Source organism: Chlorocebus sabaeus, chromosome 24 (genome assembly GCF_047675955.1).
Source record: "Chlorocebus sabaeus isolate Y175 chromosome 24, mChlSab1.0.hap1, whole genome shotgun sequence".
Classification (NCBI taxonomy): Eukaryota; Metazoa; Chordata; class Mammalia; order Primates; family Cercopithecidae; genus Chlorocebus; species Chlorocebus sabaeus.
In genome coordinates this window covers 15,477,142-15,500,639 of record NC_132927.1, presented here as the reverse complement: position 1 = coordinate 15,500,639, position 23,498 = coordinate 15,477,142, and the positions used below count along the sequence as shown (strand labels likewise).

The window sequence follows — 23,498 nt, the reverse complement described above, 5'->3', positions numbered from 1 at the left end:
TATTATATGTTAAATCAGTTCCTCTTTATACAGATCAAGTAGTTGGATAGAAGGATAACGTTAGTTGCAATTACTTCATTGAATAGCATATGCTTTTATTTTTTATTTATTTATTTTTTGAGACGAAGTCTCGCTCTGTTGCCCAGGCTGGAGTGCAGTGGTGCCATCTCGGCTCACTTGCAGGCTCCGCCTCCTGGGTTCATGCCATTCTCCTGCCTCGGCTTTACGAGTAGCTGGTACTACAGGTGTTTGCCACCATGCCCAGCTAATTTTTTGTGTTTTTAGTAGAGATGGGGTTTCACCGTGTTAGCCAGGATGGTTCCCATCTCCTGACCTTGTGATCCGCCTGCCTCAGCCTCCCAAAGTGCTGGGATTACAGGTGTGAGCCACTGCGCCTGGCCAAATAGCATATGTTTTTAAAGACAACAGTATGAAGAACTTATATTAATAGTTTTGTAATTTACTTAGCAATAATTTGAATTTTACTTTTATTATGTAAAAATTATTTTGTTTTTATTATGTAAAAAATGCTTTATTTTATAATATACTTATAGTCTTAACATATTTTAAGCTCTTAACATCATTGAATTAGTTTGAAACATGGCTTTTTTTCCCTATGGTCTTTTTCCTTTTTCACCTTAATATAAAATTAATAAATTGTGTCTCTAACTTTCAAACATGCTTTATTTTATTTTACAGGAGATAGGAACAGGTGGCACATGTCAGTGGAAGATATGTGGACTTAGTCCCACTACAACCTTAGCCATATATTTTGAGGTTGTCAATCAGGTATGACTTTCTACATCTGAATATCAAAACGTACATTTGAATAAGTACTTACTTTAGACCATGAATAGTTCATATATTTTTTTCCTATAGTAGATATAACCCAAAATTTATTTTCTGTACTGGAATTTCTATTTGTCTTTTTTTATTTTTTTATTTTTCAAGGCTAAACTCCTTGGTGAGAGGACATATTGTAATAGAAATGCAGGGAAACCTACGAACGCCAAACCTTGGATAGCCCAACTTTTAGTCTGTTTTCTTTCTTTCTTTCTTTTTGAATATAAACTTGAAGGATAAATGCAGTTACTTAAAATTCCCTTCTACTTACACATTTTTGCAATTAGATGTCTAGCTTTTTCTAGTTGTCACAAAGTATATATGATACATGAGTCTTCCTACAAGAAGATCTCATATGTCAAACTCCATAGAAAAAGTTTGGAAAGTAATCATATTTGGGAAGATTTTTTTTTTCTGCCACAGGAGGTAGTTAATCACATTGAAGAATAATATAAATTACTGACTTATTTATTAATAATTTTTAGGCATAAAATGAACCATAAAATATTAACAATCAGCTTTCCTAAGGCAGGTGCAATAGTTTTTTTTAAACATTAAAATTTATAACAAATATATTGACTCTTATTGACAAAAGCAAAACAAAATGACACCCAAAAACAAAGCAAGAATGTCTTGTCAGAAGGCATGAATAAAGTTTTCCTATTGACTACTTGTATTTCTTTCTGATGATAATTATTATATATTGCTATTAGTTTCTTCTCATTATTAATCTTTCATCGGTTGGTTGTTCATCATATGATTATGTTCCTAAAAGTTCTGCTTTCATCTTCTATACCTAGGGGACAAGGACTTAGCTCAAATTCTCTTTATCCAGTTACAAGTTGAACATCTCAAATCTGAAATCTGAAATGTTTCAAAATCTGGAACTTTATGAATGCTGACATGACACTCAAAGAAAATGCTCATTGGAGAGCATTTTGGATTTTGGATTTTTGGATTTGGGGATGTTCAATTGGTATAAGGCAAATATTCCCAAGTTTGAAAAAATATAAAATCCAAAACATTTCAGGACCCAAGCATTTTGGATAAGGGATATCCAAACTGTGCAGTTTGGCTTAAATGACCTCACTTAGGTCTTGTCTTTTAATTTCTTTGTGCTCTCCCTTTTCTTTGTTCTTTCATGTCCCTCTTTCTTATATATTACTTGAAAATTGATTTCCTAGCAGGACTGACTTCTCTCATTCTTGAGTATTTTCCTCCTCTCCCAAATTAATTTCTCCCTTCTGTGTGACAAATTATAATTGTTTTGAATGCATTGGAAATAAGTATCCTTCTAATCATTTTAGAATGAATTATTTTTAGTGCTAGGACATGCAGCGTGTGATTATATGACAACAACATAGTAAAATTTGCTTAGATTTTACTCCATTATATTTATACAGCATAATGCTCCAATTCCTCAAGGAGGGCGTGGTGCAATCCAGTTTGTGACTCAGTATCAGCATTCAAGTGGGCAGAGACGCATCCGAGTGACCACCATTGCTAGGAAGTAAGTTGTATTTGTTAAGAGATTTGATCTTCATATCACAACTATCTGGGTTGTGTTTCCAAAGTGGATTCCTATTTTGAGTGACATCCATGGACTAGCAAGTGAATATTTGTGACTAATAGTATTTTATTTATTTCTTTCTAACCCACCTTATTTGCTACAATATTCATTACTAAGAACTGTAAGAGCAATTTAAAAAAGTACTTCTAAGACACACCCTTCAAAATATTATTTACCTCATTCCTGTGAGAGGAGAAAAATCAAACATTTACCTATAATAGTCAATAATAATATATATAATCCATTATATATATGACAGCACATTAATCACATTACTTTTCAACTAGTGATAAAAATTCTTAGCTATTTTTTTCAAGTTTTATTAGTCATTTAATTCATCTGTTAAGCCATTACTCAGCTTCTGCTTTGTGGAGTAGGTTCTGTTGTGGGAGAGTATGAATGCAGAAGCTGTGAACATACTTAGCCTCCTGCTATATGACGGTGTGGTATAGAGTAGTCCTCACACTGTCTGTAGTAAAGGGCCAGTTGTGGTTTTTTCCCTAATCCTTCGAGTACAGATGCTTTTATTAAATACAATAAAAATGAATTACTAGAAAAATGAAATTTTAAAAAGTGATTTAAAACAAACTCCCTGTTTTATATTATTAGATTAATAAGATACAAGATTGGTTTGTGAAGTTGCTCAGTTTCTAAATATTTATTGACGGTTCCTCTATTGACTTCATGACACTGGTTCACATACCACACTTTGACTAGCACTTGTTGAGACCACAAAAGGTAAAGTCTGTATCTAACAGATTCAATTATAGGGTAGTATTTTGTGTAACATAGCCATTTTCTAATTTGTTGTTATAGGCAGGGTCCCCAAAAGGGAATAAAAGGCCCAACAGATACCTTTTCTTATTCCTATCTTTGTGATAGATTCTCCAAATAAGGCATGTATTTGTTCATGTGCTCTTTGCCCAGGATTTGCAGAGACAACAAATTTAATTGAATTTAGTATGCTTCTTTTTATTAAGAATTAGGAATAAATTATTTCGCTGCTACTTTGGTATCTCTATATATTTGTGAAGTATAAAACAAAAGGAAAATAATTGTGGAATGAGTTTAGTTAGGAAGAGATTTTTAGATGAGGTGAATCTAGAAATGAACAGGCTTTGGTCTTATTTCTATTTGTCTTGAACTTGGTTGTCTGGATAGGGAAAGTGTTGATCAGTAAACTTACCCAGTTTCGTCATGGTCTAGACAATGGACAAGGAAGGCATTTGTAGCTCTCATTTTCATTAACTGTACTTAAACTCTAGCTTCATTCTTGAAAATCTTAAGACTTTTGGTGAGTGATGGACATGAACACAACATTTGAACTGAATATTAGTTGTATTGGATGATCTGTTACTTAGCACAGGGTTGTACATAGATTGACTGTCCTGTTCTGTTACCTTGCTTTGACTTCACGTCCTGGAACAATGTCACAGGGATACATTATTCATTTGAAGAAAAAACGTCAACTGAACCTTCCCTTAGATTTGTTCAGATTTCAGATAAGGAACTCGGAAGTACTGATTCCTGGCAAACTTCTCAGTTTATTTATGCCTCTCAACATGTGTGCGCGCACACACACACGTGTGCGCACACATTAAATTTGACATTCAGAACATTTGCTTAAGGAAACAATGATATACCAAATGAGGGAGTTTTTACATTTTACAAAGTCACTGGTTTATACTACTCAAAAATGTCTTGGAAGACAAAGTCTGAGCAACTGATCCAGATTAAAGGATACTAAATAAACATTACCACTAATGCCAATGTGTGATCCTAGACAAAATGCGATGTCAGGGAAAAATTTTGCTTTAGAAGGTATTATTAGACAATTGGGGAAATATGAATATGGTCTCTTTGTATATGATAATAACAATATATCAGTGTTAGATTTCACCAATTTAATAATTGGAGCTATATAAGATAATTTTTTGTTCTTAGGAGATAGACACTAAAGTATTTCGGGCAGAAGGTCATAATATCTCCAACTTAATCTAGGAAAGTTCAGCAAAAAATGTATATATAAATGGAGAGAGAGATGATAATGCAGATGTGTTAAAATGCTAACAATTGATCAATCTAGGTGATGGATATATAGCAGTTTATTCCACTCTTCTTACTGTCTTTATGTTTGAAATATTTTTAAAATGAAAAGTTTTAAAAGGTTAGATTACTCTTTCAAGAGACAGGGTGCTGTCTGTGAGAAATATCGTGGGCTTATATATTTTCAGTTTGCACAGAATTTATGAGGCTATTTGTAGAGAGATATGTGTGTTATGGTGCCATTTATAGCATTGTGTCTTACCAAACGCATCCATCTTTTCAAGTTAACTTATCCCAACCATTTCCAATGTTGAGAGCATCTTGTTTTTTTTTGTTGTAGTTGTGTTTTTTTTTTTTTTTTTTTAAACTAGGATTATGACTATTGGGGCCTAGACAAGTGTTTTGGTTAAGTGAATAAGCCATATGAAAATAAAGGTTCCTGAGAAGACAAAGTTACTCTATTTTTCATATAGAAAATAACTTTGATCTAGGAATTTTGGTTTAAACTAGTTGTAAGAATCACAGTGAAGGGGTATGGGAAATGTAGAATACCGATTTTTATAATGTCAAGAAGCCCTTTAAACTTGACTTTAAGAACATACCTTTTAATTTATGTCTAAACAAATAATAAGTAGTAAATTTGCATGTGTTCACTTGGAATGTATTTCCTCTATTGCACCATTATATTTTCAGAATAAAAAAAATCACCTTCATAGTTCAAAGCAAATAAATATGGTCATTCAAGTTTGGAAAGTACTGATTCAAACGGTGTTGTTTTTAATTCTTTGATTTTTAAAATTAAAATTAAAATAATTAATAAAACACTAAACCAAACTATTAGTATAATCATGAAGTCTTTAAATTGCATTAAAACATAACTTTCAAAATTACCAATGTCTTCTTTCACACATTCTCATTCTTTTTTGCTTCTTACTGTTTACTACACTGAGATAATTCACACATTTCAACCATCTGGGAAACATTTAATAATTATTTGCTTATTGAAAGAAAATTAAAAATACAGAAAGAAGGGAGAAGAATTTTAAACATGCTACTGCCTGAATTCCCTTAGGATCACTCTTACATGTAAAAGTGGTTCAGCATTTATTTTCAAGAAGTCTGTAAGTATGTCTGGCCAGTCACTATATCTGAAATATTAAACAAACAAACATAAAATGTATTGTTGAGTCTACCCAGGATCAGTTTGACTAGATTGGATTTATACAGCATTTGGATTTAATAAATTGCTGCTATTTTATGTGTAATATCAAATTATTCCCTTAGACTGAAATTTTTACCTGTTAACTTTTCATTGGTTTTAGGCATGGTTTTAGGTATTAACATGGAAATAAAAGAATACAAAGTAATTTTAATTACTTGATTTTTATCACTAATGATTGAAAGGCCAATGAGAAACTTCTGACAATTCATTTTCCAGTGGAATAAACAAGAATTACTTAGGTTGAGAGAAAACCTTTATTTTTGTATAGGTTGTATTTCTATATTTAAATACAAAATTATTTTTTAAAATTTCATTTTAAAAAATTAAATGAAATTTTAAAGTTGGATATAGGGACTTACATATCTATGTGTGGGGACACACATATATGCAATTATTTTTACTCGTAAAAATCTTTTATTGGCCAAGTGTGGTGACTCATGCCTATAATCTCAGTGCTTTGGGACGGCTGAGGCAGGAAGATCACTTGAGTCCAGGAGTTGGAGACTAGCCTGGGCAACATAGTGAGACCTTCATCTCTAAAAAAATGGTTTTAAATTAGCTGGGTATGGTGGTCCATGCCTGTAGTCCTGCTACTCAGAAGGCGGAGGTGTGAGGATTGCTGGAGCCCAGTAGTTTGAGGTGAATCATGATTGTGCCACTGGAACCATGATCATGCTACTGCATTCCAACTTGGGTGATAGAGTGAGACCTTGTCTCTTAAAAAAATCTCTGTTTTTTTTTTTTTTAAACTTCCTTATTTTATGTCTTTAAAGTTTTTTTTTTTTTTTGAGATAGTTTTGCGCTGTCACCCAAGTTGGAGTGCAGTGGCGCCATCTCGGCTTGCTGCAGCCTCTGCTTCCCAGGGTAAGGCAATTCTCGTCTCCAGAGTAGCTGGGATTACAGGCATGTGCCACCATGCCGGGCTAATTTTTGTATTTTTAGTAGAGACAGAGTTTCACCATGTTGCCGAGGCTGATCTTGAACTCCTGAGCTCAAGCAATCTGCCTCAGCCTCCCAAAGTATTGCGATTACAGGCGTGAACCACTGCAACCAGCCTAGAGATAGGGTCTTGCTGTTTCTCAGGCTGAACTCAAACTTCTGGGCTTAAGTGATTCTCCCACCTTAGCTTCCTGAATAACTGGGACTATAGGTATGTGCCACCATGCCGACTGGAGTAGTAAAAAATCTTAATGTTTTAAGGAATGTGGTTGGAGAGCTGCCTTTACACTTACTTTGGAAGATTTCTTTAGGTTTGGTTATATTTTTCTGAAAAACTAAAACTGCTATTAGTGATTTAAAAAAATGCTAGTTTGAGCCTGAGGCAGTGGCTCACGCCTGTAATCCCAGCACTTTGGGAGGTTCAGGTGGGTAGATTGCCTGATCTCAGGAGTTCAAGACCAGCCTGGGCAACATGGTGACACCCTGTCTCTACTAAAATACAAAAAAGTTAGCCAGAGCGTGTAGTCCAGCTACTCTGTAGGCTGAGGCATGAGAATTGCTTGAGCAGGAGGCAGAGGTTGCAGTGAGCTGAGATCCCTCCACTGCACTCTAGCCTGGGGTGACAGAGCAAGACTCTGTCTCCAAAAAAAGGAGCTAATTTGTTTAAGTAATATTAGAATTTTGAAATATCAAACTAGGCTGGGTGTGGTGGCTCACGCCTGTTATTCCAGCACTTTGGGAGGCCTTGGTAGGCGGATCACTTGAGGTCAGGAGCTCAAGACTAAACTGATGAACATGGTGAAACCCCCTCTCTACTAATATCGTGGGAATCAGGAGACTGGAGAGACCAGTAGGTAGAACAGGAGGATTTTATTGAGTGCACTTAGACCCAGTGGATTAACATCCGAAGACTGGGCTCCAAGCAAAGGCAGGGATTGGCTTATATACATACTTTTGAAAGGGGGTTGACTAGTTTGAAACAAGTGGCGTGAAGCGTAGTGGCGTGAAAGCTCATGTACAGAGGCAGAACAAAGGCAGTTAATTAAACTGTGACAGGTTCATAACGCAGGCTTATGAGTGACTCTTGCTATGTAGCCTGGATGGATGTTATCTAGCTTTGCTTGAGAGCCTTGCACGGGCTTATCTCATAACCTTTGCTGTGACGCCTAGATGGTTGCAATCCAGGCCCACTCAGGCATGTCTCGTGACCTTTGCTGTGTTGCTCAGATAAAACAGACTACTTGAAGTTGCTAGTTATAGAAAACAGGAATCTGTAAACTCATAGGTTTACTCATATCATAAGAGAGAGGAAGATTTGTTTCTCTTCTCCCTGTATTTGAGGGAGTGCTGGGAGAGTCTCCAGAGCACATTCCTTTGAGCCCTGGCTTCTTGGATAATGTTGTCAATACTTTGCCTGGGTCTGGGCTTTGCCTGTTACTGCCTTTGGGATGAGTTAGCCTAACACCTAAAGCTTGTTTTCTTCTCTTTTTAATTTTATTTTTCTTTTTTTTTTTTCTTTTTTTGAGACGGAGTCTGGCTCTGTCGCCCGGGATGGAGTGCAGTGGCCGGATCTCAGCTCACTGCAAGCTCCGCCTCCCGGGTTCACGCCATTCTCCTGCCTCAGCTACGGCGCCGCCACCTCGCCTGGCTAGTTTTTTGTATTTTTTAGTAGAGACGGGGTTTCACTGTGTTAGCCAGGATGGTCTCGATCTGACCTTGTGATCCACCCGTCTTAGCCTCCCAAAGTGCTGGGATTACAGGCTTGAGCCACCGCGCCCGGCCAAATTTTATTTTTATTTGTTTAATTTCCTGCCTCACTAAAAATACAAAAAGTTAACTGGAATTGGTGGCAGGCGCTGTAATCCCAGCTACTTGGGAAGTTGAAGGAGGAGAATTGCTTGACCCCAATAGGCGGATGTAGGCGGTTGTTGCAGTGAGCCAAGATCGCACCGTTGCACTACAGCCTGGGTGACAGAGCGAGATTCTGTCTCAAAAAAAAAAAAAGAAATATTGAAGTAGTTTCTGTATCTTTTATCTTTTAAATTTAAATTTGTATGGTAGCCAACTATGACATTGTGGATATAATAATTCAGCAGAATTTCTATGCTTTCTTATTGTCTTTAGCTGGGCAGATGCTCAAACTCAAATCCAAAACATTGCTGCATCTTTTGACCAGGAGGCAGCTGCCATTCTTATGGCCCGACTAGCAATATATAGAGCAGAAACAGAAGAAGGTCCAGATGTGCTTAGGTGGCTGGACAGACAGCTCATTCGACTGGTAAGAAGTAAACACTGTTCTTCTCTAAATTTGTATGCTTTCATTTATAGTAAATGTTTGTTGCATAATCTCTTTCAAAGTACTTAACAGTGTATCTGAAATACTGTATGAGAAACTCTTATTCAAATTACTGAGACAGTAGCACAGTAATGAATAGTAGAATTCAGTAATCTCTTCCAGTAAACTAGATTGCCTTTTTTCCTTAAAATTTAAGAGTGACAATTTAGTAACCTATTATTTTTCTATTCTTATTGGCTGGAATGCGGTTAGTTCCAAATTTAATTCTATATTATTGTAACAATTTTTATTGCTTTTTAACATATTTCTTCATTGCTGTGACTTTAGTTTTTTACTTTCATTTTAATGGAACTGTTACATATGCATCTTTTAAAAGAAATTAGGCCAGGAATGGTGGCTAATGGCAGTAATCCCAGCACTTTGGATTAGGAGTTCAAGATCAGCCTGGGCAACATGGCGAAACCGCCGTCTCTACAAAAAATACAAAAAAATCAGCCAGGCGTGGTGCTGTGTGCCTGTAGTCCCACCTACTCCAGAGACTGAGGTGGGAGGATCACTTGAGCCCAGGAGGTTTGAGGCTGCAGTGAGCTGTGATCGTGCTGCTGCATTCCAGCCTGGACAACAGAGTGAGACCCTGTGTCAAAAAAGAAATGAAACAGGGTAGAAAAATTATACTTATTAACATGCAAAATATAGACAAGTCTGTATTATCTGGTTCTAGATTACCAACATGCAGGCTAATAAAGTTGTTAGTAGCGTTTATTTACTTGGGTTTTTAACATGCCGGAACACCATTACTGTACTTGCATTATGACATAGAGTACTTTATTAAGCTTAGTTTCTTTCCTTTTTTTTTTTCCTGAGACAGGGTCTCACTTTGTCATGCAGGCTGGAGTTCATTGAGATGATCATGGCTCACCATAGCCTTGACCTCTCCTGCTCCAGTGGTCCTCCCACCTCAGCCTCCTGAGTAGCTGGGACTGCAGACACACACCACCACACCTGGCAAATTTAGAAATTTTTTGTAGAGATGGAGTCTCCTTATGTTGCCTAAGAGAGGTCTTGAACTCCTGGGTTTAAGTGACTCTCCCATCTCTTTCTCCCAAAGTGTTGGGATTACAGGTGTGAGCCACCATCACCATACCTGGCTAATTAAAAAAAAAATTTTGTAGAGACTGGGTCTCACTATTTTGCTCAAGGTAATCTCAAACTGCTATGCTCAAGCACCCCTACCACCTTGGTCTCCCAGAGTGTTGGGATTTTACGAGCATGAGCCACCACACCCAGCTAAGCCCAGTTCTTAATGCTCCATTTTTAGTCAGCAACCTCTGGCTTATTAATTGTTTGAAGGTACTTCTTTATGCACTCTTTAGCTTAAATACCCTGTTGAGAACTCTATTTGCTAAGCTATCGAATTTCTGTGTCTGGTGTTTTTTGTGTTGTTGGTGTAGGTTTTCATGTAATTTTAAAAATTCTTGAGTGAACTAGACTTGTTTTAAGAAGCTAGCTGTTTTTGTAGCATCATTCATAACTTTTTTCATTTCACCTCCAAGAGTTTTTTTATACTAGAACCTCTTTGAAAAAAGCAGCTTTATGACAATATTACCTTAAAAACAAGAGAGATTAAATCTCTCACAGGGTCCACTATTGATGGGACACTATTAGCACAAATGCCAACACAGTTCCTTCAAGGTGAATCTTTTGTTTCCAGATAGATATAACACTAAATATATTTTGACCCTTGCTTATTTAGGACAGCAGAAAAGTTTCTCTTTGTAGCAGAAATTTTCCTTGAATTACACTGTTATTTAGAAATCTGACATGACATCAGTGAAACCTGTTAACTTGTCAATCTGTAGAGAATCTGTTTTTTTCAGCTTATTATACACAGATGTCTCCAGCATCATGTGACATGTCATCAGTGCTTTGACTTATTGTACTTGTTTAAATGGGACCTTTTCAATTTCTCAGACTACATCTTTTTTTTTTGAGACGGAGTTTGGCTGCTGTTGTCTAGGATGGAGTGCAATGGTGCAACCTTGGCTCACTGCCACCTCTGCCTCCCAGGTTCATGCAATTCTCCTTCCTCAGCCTCTGGAGCTGCTGGGATTACAGGCGCACACCACCATACTGGCTAATTTTTTGTATTTTTAGTAGAGATGGGTTTCACCATGTTGGCTAGGCTGGTCTTGAACTCCTGACCTCAGGTGGTCCACCTGCCTCGGCCTCCCAAAGTGCTGGGATTACAGGCATGAGCCACTGCATCTGGCCTCAGACAGCATCTTGTCCTAGCATGTTCACTTACTATGATTTTACATATTGGCAATATTCTTTTCTCAACAACTGTGTGACTTTTCCTTTTCTAGATAATAAGTTGTGCTCTGAAATAGCTTGCTTCCTTAGTTTTTTTCACTAATTGTGACTTTGTCTCAACAAATGCTTTATTGTTTAGAGATTCTAAAAGCTGCTTGGTGTAGTCATCACCTTTTGCTTGTCAAATGGCTGTGATTTGTAGTAAAGGGCTTTTTCCATTTTGCCAGAGGCATTGCTGAATTTGTAGGTTGTCACATATGACACAAAATTGAATAGTACAACTTGGATTACTGTCCCCTGTAAAACCCACTGATTTTCTTGTAAAGGTGGATTTTTTGTGTATTTCCCTTGTTGCATGAGTACACTGAAATGACTCAGATGATTGTAATTCTTCAGAATTATCAGGATTCTCTGGAGATTTATGTCTAGAATTGTTTTCTTTTATATCTTTTATCTCACACCTCAACTTCAAGATTTTTTTTTTTTTTCAACTTTTAAGTTCAGGCATACATGTGCAGGATGTGCAGGTTTTTTATATAGGTAAATGTGTGCCATGGTGGTTTACTGCATAGATATCCCATCACCCAGGTATTATAAGCCAGCATCTATTAGCTATTCTTCCCAATGCTCTCCCTCCCCTCACTCCCCACAGGTGCCCAGTGTGTGTTGTTGCCCCTCATGTGTCCATGTGTTCTCATTAGTCCGCTCCCACTTGTAAGTGAGAGCATGTGTTTGCTTTTCTATTCCTGTGTTAGTTTGCTGAGGATAATGGCTTCCAACATCTGTGTCCCTGCAAAGGACGTGATCTGGTTCCATTTTTTTTTTTTTTTTTTGAGACGTAGTCTTGCCCTGTCACCCAGGTGGGAGTGCAGTGGGACGATCTCGGCTCACTGCAACCTCCTCCTCCAGGTTCAAGCAGTCCTCCTGCCTCAGCTTCCCAAGTAGCTGGGATAACAGGTGTGCGCCACCACACCCAGGTGTTTTTTTTTTGTATTTTTAGTAGAGACAGGGTTTCACCATGTTGGCCAGACTGATCTTGAACTCCTGGCCTTGAGTGATCTGCCTGTCTTGGCCTCCCAAGTGCTGGGATTACAGGTATGAACCACCATGCCCAACTAATCTTGTTCCTTGTTATGTCTGCAGAGTATTTTGTGGTGTATATGTACCACATTTTCTTTATCAAATCTATTGGTGGGCATTTAGGTTGATTCCATGACTTTGTCTCACACCTCAGTTTCAAAAATTGCCACACTGTTTGACATGTTTGTAAAACATAAACACTAATGTAAAACAGAGGGGCCTAGTAATTAATTAAATGAGACCACTGCAAAAAGTACAAAATTACGTAAACCTCACAACGTACTTTACTTCTAATTTACACATTCTACATTTTGCAGCATTTACAACAGCAGCAGGGCAGTTAGGGCTACAGACCAGATGAATCTTGTGACCCCATTTTATGATAATGACTGAAGGAAGCAAGGGTTTATCTGTCATGTTAAAGATGTCCAAAACAGATATGGTGCCAGCACCAATTTGGCTCTCTAATGCACACTGTCTCCAAAACAGTACACAAAAAATGATGTTTCTTTTTAATTGAAGTTACTCTAGTAAGTCATCAAGGAAAAGAAAACACTTATATTACTATGCTAAATTGAGGCAAATAAATTTGTTAGTATGATTTCCTAGATTTTTTATTAGGAAAAAACTTATAAAAGTTTTAATACCTAAACAGTATTTACTTTTTCTCTATTTGTGTTGCTGCTGTTGTAATAGCTAAAAATTCAGCAGTGAAGTTATCAATACAAGAAAATGAGTCTCCTAGAATAGCTACTGAAACTAAAGTGCATTATCACCTAAGTCATTTATCACATAAGATATTGGTATCCACACATGATTTACTGCCTCTCTTCTCAGTCTCTTGTTCAGATCCATTGTGCATTTAACTTCGGGGATCTGTTCATCTCTTTCTTTTCTTTTCTTTTCTTTTTTCTTTTTTCCTTTCTTTCCTTCTTTTGAGATGGGGTCTTGCCATATTACTTACCCAGGCTGGACTTGAACTCCTGGGCTCAAGTGATCCTCCCACCTCAGCCTCCCGAGGAGCAGGAACTACAGGCCTGTGCCACTGCTCCTGGCTTCCTTTTTGACTCCTGGCCTTTTCTATTTCACTACTTAAAATTAATGGCTGATTAATCTTTGAAACCTTGGGTTTACCCATCAACCACTAATTGTATTCTCCCTTTAGCTGCATTGCTAGCCATCATGGGTAAACATTTCATCTCATCAGACTTGGCTCAGGAAATCTTCTGTCTTAAGACTATTGAGACTTTCCCTGCAAGCCAGGTTTTCTCTTGCTGCACCAATGGGATGAAGCACTTTAGTTTTGCTGTTTTTACAGATACCACTTTTGTCATGACCATTTTCTTATAGAGGTTAGGCATTGACCTCTAGGGTCCTTTTATGTGACTGCCTTTATGCATAAATAATTACTGTATTAGAGAAGGAATTAGCCTTTTTGTAAGGGATGTTATTTTCCTCAAGAAAATCATATTACTGTTGTTTTATCTGCCCAGTTTTATTACTTCTGAATAACTCAAATAGTGGGTCTTGGATATACCTTCTTTATGCTTCAGTCTGTTTCCCATTGGTATCAGTGTTTTGGTTGGGTTGTAAATAAGGACTGCTCCTCATGGCTGAAGTAGTTGATACTAGAGCATTTTACAGGTGTTCAAAAAAACTATTTTTTTCTTTTTTGAGACAGGATCTTGCTCTGTCTCCCAGGCTAGCTTGCATTGGCACGATCATGGCTTACAGAGTAGCCTCAACCGCCTAGGCTCAAGCAGTCCTTCTGCCACAGCCTCTCGAGTAGCTGGGACTATAGTCACGTGCAACCATGCCTGGCTAATTTTTAAAATTTTTTGTAGAGACAGGATCTCACTGTGTTGCCCAAGATGGTCTCAAACTCCTGGGCTCAAGTGATCCTCCTGCGTTGGCCTCCCAAAGTGCTCAGATTATAGGCATGAGTCACTACACCCGGCTCAAAACTTTTTTTTTTTTTTAAGATAGAATCTTGCTCTGCCACCCAGGCTGGAGTCCAGTGGCGCGATCTTGGCTCACTGCAACCTCTGCCTCCCGGATTCAAGCAATTCTCTTGCCCCAGCCTCCCAAGTAGCTGGGATTACAGCCGTGCACCACTATGCCTGGCTTATTTTTGTATTTTTAGTAGAGACAGGGTTTCACCATGTTGGCCAGGCTGGTCTTGAACTCCTGACCTTGTGATCCTCCTGCCTCGGCCACCCAAAGTGCTGGGATTACAGGTGTGAGCCACTGCGCCTTGCCAAATTTTTTTTTTTTTTTTTTTTTTTTAATAGAGATGGAGGTCTTGCTATTTTGTTCAGGCTGGTCTCGAACTCCTAGGCACAAACGGTCCTCCTGCCTTGGCTTCCCAAAGTGCTGGAATTACAGGCGTCAGTCACTGTGCCAGCCTTTTTGGTGTTTCAGGGCACATGTTGAGCTTTGTTGTTGTTATCTAAGAGCTCTTTATTTGTTGTGAGAGATACTTAGTTAAAAAATATCCAAATATTTTAAGGTGAGTTATTAATTACATTGGGGCAATGTGGTATTTGTTTCTGAAATTTAATGTTTTTTCTTTGGTTTTGTCTCTTGGTAAGTCTATAAGTAATACTGTAATTTTATCCTTTATCAAGTATCTGTTTCCTGATGATTGGTAACTGCTTGTAAATAGAATATTTATAGGCAACAGTGTTAGCTTTTATTCCAGGAAATAAATTACTAACACATTTTATTTTATTTAGTGTCAGAAATTTGGAGAATATCATAAAGATGACCCAAGTTCCTTCAGATTTTCAGAAACTTTCTCCCTTTATCCACAGGTAAGTAGGTAAAAGATTCGTATTCTTTTCTTTTCTTTTTTTTTTTTTTTAGAGACAGGCTCTCACTGTGTCACCCAAGCTGAAGTGTAGTGGCTCCATCATAGCTCACTGTAACCTGGAACTCCAGGGCTTAGTCAGCCTCCTGAGTAGCCAGGACTACAGGTGTGTATTTTTTTTGGTAGGGATGGTTTCCTGCTATGTTGCTCAGCCTGGTCTTGAACTCTTAGCCTCAAGGAGTCCTTCTGTCTTGGCCTCCCAGAGTGCTAAGATTGCCACACCCAGCCAGACCCATATTCTTTTCTTGTGTGGCCAGTAGCATTGAGCCTCATTTTTCCTTTTTTATTGCTCTTTTTATAGTACCTATTTTATTGGGTTATTCTTTTCGTTAGATAAGTTTGGGATAGCTAAGAAATTAATATTGTGCTGTGAGTAGTTGGTGAAAAGTATATAGTATTTTTATATTGGCCTTGCAAATAGTCATTTATTTGTGGTGAATAGAGACTTACACTGGAACCCTGCAGTGGACAGAATTAGGTGTCAGGCTGGTTAGTTTTCCATTTGACATAAGGGGACCTAATTAGAGTGGTACCAGAAGGACTTCCTCTGAGGTTATTTTACCAGTTAGCTAGTCTTGCAGTATAGTATCACACCTGAGAACAATTTTATGGGGCCAGACTAGATAAATAGAAAAGAAACTAATTTGATTTACCTTACAGAATGTTTTCCACCTGGAGCAGTGGAATCTATCCCTCCATCCTCCTGTTGATTTGATAGATATTTTTAAGTCTCTGTGTTCACAGTACTATGTGCAAGGAACTTTAGGAGGATACAGGTGACTGAGATGGATCCCTCTTACAAGGAGCTTTTAGTCTAAAGGGCGAGATGTGAAATACACATAAACAGCACAGAACAGAAACTGAGAAATGCTATGAGAGATATACAGAATTTAAAGGAAACTTAAAGGAATCCTTCTAAATGGATGATTTTATATATCTTTTGAAGGAGGAGGTGGCCTTTTAGCTTAACTTGGAAGGATGATTAATATTGAGATGTGGAAATTCATATTTTTGCCCATGAGAACTTTGTTTAAAGCATCAGCTTTCTTTTTCAGAGCTGCTCTGTTTTTTGTTTTTTTGTTTTGAGGATCCTTTATTGTTGATTAATCTATAACCCAGAAACTCCATGCTTATAGAGGGGAGACTTCCCTAAAACCTCTGGCAAGATTTTGGAGAATCAGGAAAAGGCAAGGTCTACTTGTCTTAAGGCATGTAAAATTCTTTGTTTTGTCATTTTTGTAGCAGAAACTAATAGGAAAATGATTGAGGACATTAGCCTAAGTACTTGACTAAGTATCTCCACACTTTCCTTTCTTTCTCTTCTGTCCCTGCCTCAAGCCTTCTTGTTGGCCTTTTGGATCTTCAGTGAGATCTGGACATTTCCATCTTTCTCCCTTTCCTGGAAATAGGAAGCAGGGGACCCTGGAATACCTTTTGTCTTGGGTTTTCAAAGTCTGATAGTCTTCTAAAAGATGGCATAGACCAAATTTAAGGGAAGTCTTCATCCCCAAAATATTACCTAACATTTGCCAGTTAGTCATTTCTGTGAGTAAACAGGAATGACTGAAGTAGTAAGGGATGCAAGAGCCTCTCAATGAATTGTAGATCCTGAAAACAGAATAGGAATGAGAATTTCAGTGAGTGACATGTTGGGAGAAAACTGTTGAATGAGTCCCAGACAGGAGCAACATATAGGCACTTGGGACCTGAGGGTTGGAGGAATTTAAGAGAAGTGTCTAAAGACAAGTGGGAATACTTTCTGGCTGATCTTAATCAGTTTTATCAAAGACCCAATGTAGCTATCCATTATTCAGGTCTAACTCAGACTCTTTGATTTCTTTCATGTGAGGAGTAGGTGGAGGGAAGAAAGTGAAAGGAGAAAGAAGCAGTGAAACAAAATCTGGAGAATGTTTCTTAGGTATAGGGAAAACGTTAAATATTAAGAAATTATATGGGGGTGTGTGTGTGTGTGTGAGTGTGTGTGTGTGTGTGTGTGTTATATCAGTGTAGACCCTTCCCAGTACAATTTTTAAGTCATTGTATTAGTTCTCATGCTGCTAATAGACATACCTGGGACTGGGTAATTTATAAAGGAAAGAGGTTTGTTTATTTATTTATTTATTTTTGAGACAGAGTCTCACTCTGTCACCCAGGCTGGAGTGCAGTGACGCCATCTCAGCTCACTGCAGCCTCTGCCTCCCTAGTTCAAGCAATTCTTGTGCCTCAGTCTCCCGAGTAGCTGGGTTACAGGCGCGTGCCACCACATCTGGCTAATCTTTTTTTGTAATTTTAGTAGAGATGGGGTTTCACCATGTTGGCCAGGCTGGTCTTGAACTGCCAACCTCAGGTGATCCACCTGCCTCAGTCTCCCAGAGTGCTAGGATTACAAGCGTGAGCCACCACGCCTTGCCAAGAGGTTTAATTGACTCACAGTTCCACATGGCTGGGGAGGACTCACAGTCATGGCGGAAAGCTAAGGGGAAGCAAGACACATCTTAACAATGCAGCAGGCAAGAGAGCATGTGCAGGGGAACTCCCATTTATAAAACCATCAGATCTCATGAGACTTACTACCATGAGTACAGTATGGGGGAAACTGCCCCCCGACATGATTCAGTTCTTTCCACCTGGCCCTGCCTTGACAAGTAAACTTGAATTGACAATTCAAGGTGAGATTTGGGTGGGGACGCAGTCAAATCATATCAGCCATATAAAAAGTAGAAAATTTGTAGTTTATTTTTATATCTTCTTAGAATCTTTTGGTGTTGGTAATGAGTAGTAATGAAAAAGCCCAAAGATATGGTCGGGGGGGAGGATTAAAAACAAAGAATGGTCATGGTTTACTACTTGGCACCAGCCTCTGAATAACTTAGATTTGAGCAAGGGGTTTTTGTCTTTTTTTTTTTTTTTAAATACAGACAAGGTCTTGTTATGCTGCCTAAACTGGTCTCCAACTCCTGGGCCTCAAGCCATCCCAGAGTGTTGGGATTACAGGTGTCAGCCACCATGCCCAGCCATCCTTTTCTTACTTTAACTTAAATTTTTTTTTTCTTTCTTTAATTTTTTTCTTGTAGAATTTTATTTATTTATTTATTTATTTATTTATTTATTTATTTATTTATTTTTGAGATGGAGTTTTGCTCATGTTGCCTAGGCTGGAGTGCAATGGCGCAATCTCGGCTCACTGCAACCTCCACCTCCTGGGTTCAAGCAGTTCTCCTGCCTCAGCCTCTTGAGTACCTGGGATTACAGGCATGCGTCACGACGCCCGGCTAATGTTTTGTATTTTTAGGAGAGATGGGGTTGCTCTATGTTGGTCAGGCTGGTCTCGAACTCCCAACCTCAGGTGATCCACCTGCCTTGGCCTCCTAAAGTGCTGGGATTACAGGCATGAGCCACTGCGCCCGGCCAGAATTTTATTTTTAGGCTACTGATAAATTTCGTGAATAGGATTCCTTTCTGAGGGATATAAATTCTTGTAATAACATGTTTTGTTATGTTGTTAATAGTTTGTAATCAAATGTAATAGTAAACACCTGTTGTAATATTAAAATCAGTAACAACTATCTCACATGTTTATCTTACAGTTTATGTTTCATTTAAGAAGATCTTCTTTCCTGCAAGTTTTTAACAATAGTCCTGATGAGAGTTCATATTATCGTCACCATTTTATGCGTCAGGATCTGACCCAGTCTCTAATTATGATTCAGCCTATCCTGTATGCATATTCTTTTAGTGGACCACCAGAGGTAAGAGGGACAGAAAAAAATAAATTGGTCTTGTTATTGCACTGTGTGGCATTAAAAAAAGTGAAAACAACTAAAAAAATAGATGTAGTTACTAAATATAAGAATTTAAATGAATGGACATCTCAACCTATTTATATATTCACTTAAAATATTTATGAATGTTTACTATATGCTAGATACCACGTAGGCTGTATTAGAAGATTGTTAAAAATTCTTTTTTTTTAAATGAGATAGAAGAGACTTTTAGATCATTTTGTCCAGCCATTTGGTTGATCAAATCCTCCAAAGCATATGATTATTCTTTGTGTCTTTAACAATGTCCAGAAGTGATTATGATTCTGTAGACTGTAGCTTATTCCAGAATTTAGTGTCTATGACAGTTATGACATTCTGTCTAAACAAAGTCTCTTGTTTTAATCTCATTTTCGTTTTTTTGAGAACATAAAAAATAGTTGACTATAAAGACATATGCTTAGAAGATTGATAAAGTTATCCATTTAACCTTCTTAGCAAACTGTTCCACTTATTTTAAACTGTTACCAAATGACCGATTTTTCCATTCTATAGTTAAAATGATCTGTTTTACTACTTGAAAGTATGTAGTTACTGTATTTGAAAGTACTTTAGTAAGGTCAATATAAAGAGAATATTTAAAATATCTATTGATTAATGATCCCTCATGATACTATTATTCACGGTTTTATAAAATAGTGGGCAAAATGTTTCATTTCGTTACAATAATTTTTTTGTAATTTGTCAAATAGTTTCTGTTTTTCTAGGAAAATATATACTTTTAATATGTTGGTTTGGCTGTATGTATTTTGGCCTCATATTCTTTGAATCAGGAATGTTTTAGAAATAACTGTTTTTTTCTTCTGAGTAATACACATACATTGTAGACATCTGAAAAATGTAGAATAGTGTTTAGAAGAAAATTGGAATCCCACTATCCCTAGTGCCTGCTCCCATTAAATTTCAACCTTTTCATTTAATCCATGAATCCTATCAGCTTCATTTTCTTAGGGGTTTGCTTCTGGAGTTATCTTCTTTCTGTCCTATATCATTACTTTCTGTCCATCTGGATCATTCTTATTAAATAACATAGAAACCATAACAACACTCATGTTTACAAAAAACGGACAAAACCCGCCCACCATGACCCATGCTTTCTATAACTACCACCCCATTTCTCTGCTCCTGGTGAGAGTTGAACTCAAAAAAGTTATTTGTTGTTTATACTTTCTCACCTCACATTGTCTTCTCAACCTATATAAGTAAGACTTTTATTCCTAACATTATATTGAAATGGCTCTTTTAAAGACCACCAATGTCCTACATCTCACCAGAGCTCTCCACAGTATTTACCTAGTCCTCACTAGTACTCAGTCCTTGAAAACCTTTTGCCCTAGGCTTCTGTGACACCTACTATACCTTCCTGGTTTTCCTCTTACTCGCTCACCGTTCCTTCTGTCTTTTCCTAGCTTTTCCCTTTCAGACTTCTAAGTGTTGACATGCTTAAGGGATCAATCTTCTGGCTTTCCCTGTCTTCCTTATCTCTCAGTGATGTAGTCTAATCCCATTGCTTTAATTACCATCTTTGTGCATGTGAGACCTAAATTTACGTCATCAGTTCAGACTACTCCCTTTCATTTCATAAGCAGAACTATTTTCTCATGTGCTCCAAATTTGCTCTATCCCAGGCCTTTCCCCATTAGGCTTAGGAGTTATCCTTGAATTCTTCTTGACTTTACTCTATTTTTAAATTGTTTTTTACCTCAGATTAAAGAGATTCCTTAAAAAATTAAAGTACACTGTAAGAATTCATAATAGCAAGAGATGTTAAGTAATAAAATATAAATTTGAAATTTAGGCCATGTGTAGTGGCCTAAATTTCAAATTTAGTGGTGAGCTTATAATCTCAGCCTTTGGGAGGCTGAGGCAGGAGGATCACTTGAGTCCAGGAATTTGAGACCAGCCTAGGAAGCACAGTGAGACCCTGTCTCTACAAAAAAAATGAAAAAGTTAGCTGAATGTGGTGTTACACACCTGTAGTCCCAGCTACTTGGGGGTCTGAGGTGGGAGGATTGCTGGAGCCTGGGAGTTTGAGGCTGCAGTGAGCTGAGATCATGCCACTGCACACCAGCCTAGGTGACAGAGTAAGACCCTGTCTACAAAAGAAAAAAAAAAAAAAGAAAAAGGAAACTTGGAAAATAACCTGGAAACATCTATTTTATACTGTTAAGTAGTTTATTTTTCCTTTTTCCTCATTTCTCATTGTTTTCTTTATGTTAGCCGGTTCTTCTTGATAGCAGTAGCATTCTTGCAGATCGTATTCTTCTCATGGACACATTCTTCCAGATTTTGATTTATCATGGTGAGGTAAGATTTCAATAGCGTTTAAAGCTATGCATGTAAAGTCTTTTTACTTAGAAAAGTTTTCTTCCCTCTTATTGTATGGCTAGTGTTTCATCTATGATAAACTTTGATTTCTATTTTTATGAAGTATATATAAAATATTGTTCTGCCTACTGTAAGGTTTTAGGCTTCAATTGCGGTTTACCCACATGTGATTATTTTATTCATTCATCCACACACGATTGGATTTTGCACAAAGCATAGTGTTGTGAAAGTAAGAACACTGACTGTACATAGACAAAGGGCACTTTTGGCTTTTACCTGAAAACATTAAGAGGGGAAAGGTCAGTCTTCGTCAGTGGGCAGGCTTTCCTTTTATGTTATGCAATCGTTATAAGTTATTATTAGGTGTTCTACATGATCTTGAAAACTCAAAGCATACATGAATTAAAATTTGTAACTTCACTTAATCGGAATGGTAAATGATTACAGAGAGCAGAAGATTTTAGTAGCTATTAAGCTTTAATCCAGGTATTTAGCAGACCTTGATTCATTCCTTCAGTTATTCATTCAGCCAATTGTTAAGTGCTTCCTTTGGATGCTTTGGAAGATATAGATGTTCTTTTTTCACAGATCTGCTCTCAAACTTATAGTCTAGTATTTTAGTAACTTCTGTAGATTAATTTTTTCAGTTGCTTTAATTGTAAATGATTTTAGATTTGCGCCGTGGCGCAAATGCCTCTAATTCCAGCCCTTTGGGAGGCCAAGGCAGGAGGATTACTTGAGCCCAGGAGTTCAGGACTAACCTGGGCATCATAGTGAGACCCCCTCTCTACAAAAAAATTTTTTAAAAAGATTTGTACTGTAAAAATAAAGACATTGCTCAAAATATTCTTTTAAATAGTACTACCCAGGACTTTTTTTTTTTTTTTTTGAGACTGAGTCTTGCTCTTTCACCCAGGCTGGAGTGCAGTGGCGCTATCTTGACTCACTGCAGCCTCTTCCTCCTGGGTTCCAGTGATTCTCCTGCCTCAGCTTCCTGGGTAGCTGGGACTACAGGCGCACGCCACCACGCCCAGATAATTTTTGCACTTTTAGTAGAGACAGGTTTTCACCATGTTGGCCAGGCTGGTCTTGAACTCCTGACCTCAGGTGTTCCGCCCGCCTCAGCCTCCCGAAGTACTGGGATTACAGGTGTGAGCCATCACGCCTGACCTACCCAGGACTTTTAAAAGATTTAATTATTATTATTATTGTAAATTATTTTTAGTTGATACCAGTTTCTAATGCCCTTTACTTGTTAAGAATAATACCTGTTTTAACTTCATTGCCTCTGTTAAAAAATAAAAAAACCTGTAATACTGACAGAGTTTTTTTTTTTTTTTTGCTTTTTGTTTGTTTTATGGTGATTTTTACTTTTTCAAGTAGCTTGTTAAAGGAAAAATCAGAAATGCAGATGATTGTTTTATACAGAGGTATAAAGCTATAGAAGAATGTGTTGACTGATTCAGCTAACTTAGAAAATAAACCAGGCATAAGATTTTAGATGATTTAGTTACATGGTTTTTCGAGCTACTTACCTTAATAAATGGATTGATTAAATTGCTTTCATGCATCATAAGCTTAGGTAGATAGCTTTTAACTAACATTCATTTGGTAAGCATAATGTTTTAACAATTTTCTGACTTATCTAAGTATTCTTTCATTTTACTTTTTTTTTTTTTTTTTGAGACGGAGTCTCGCTGTGTCACCCAGGCTGGAGTGCATTGGCGCGATCTCGGTTCACTGCAAGCTCCGCCTCCCGTGTTTACGCCATTCTCCTGCCTCAGCCTCCGAGTAGCTGGGACTACAGGCGCCCGCCACCACGTCCGGCTAGTTTTTTGTATTTTTAGTAGAGACGGGGTTTCACCATGTTAGCCAGGATGGTCTCGATCTCCTGACCTCGTGATCCACCCGCCTCGGCCTCCCAAAGTGCTGGGATTACAGGCTTGAGCCACCACGCCCGGCCTCATTTTACTTTTAAAGGAGAAGAAATATTCTAATTTTATATTTATTAAGAATATTTTCTCTACTGAAATTAATGTTTTTAACTTTAAAAAAATTGAGGTAAATGGAATAATGGTCTATAATTTTCTTAGTTTCTAAAGATTACTGTCTTTGGAAAAACCTCAAGATTTTTGGATGGGCAAGAAATTTAAAGTAATTTGTTTAATTGT

General features: G+C 37.5%; 1 protein-coding gene across 1 annotated transcript in view; it reads left to right on the top strand.

Moving 5' to 3' along the window:
- SEC23A (SEC23 homolog A, COPII coat complex component) overlaps positions 1-23,498 on the top strand; it is a 73,173-nt gene that overhangs the window by 40,672 nt on the left and 9,003 nt on the right. The window contains exons 12-17 of the mRNA XM_007986545.3: positions 700-789; positions 2,247-2,353; positions 8,745-8,898; positions 15,045-15,122; positions 18,766-18,927; positions 21,220-21,306. Coding sequence (XP_007984736.1) covers positions 700-789; positions 2,247-2,353; positions 8,745-8,898; positions 15,045-15,122; positions 18,766-18,927; positions 21,220-21,306 — 678 coding nt within the window. The remainder of the gene's footprint in view (positions 1-699; positions 790-2,246; positions 2,354-8,744; positions 8,899-15,044; positions 15,123-18,765; positions 18,928-21,219; positions 21,307-23,498) is intronic.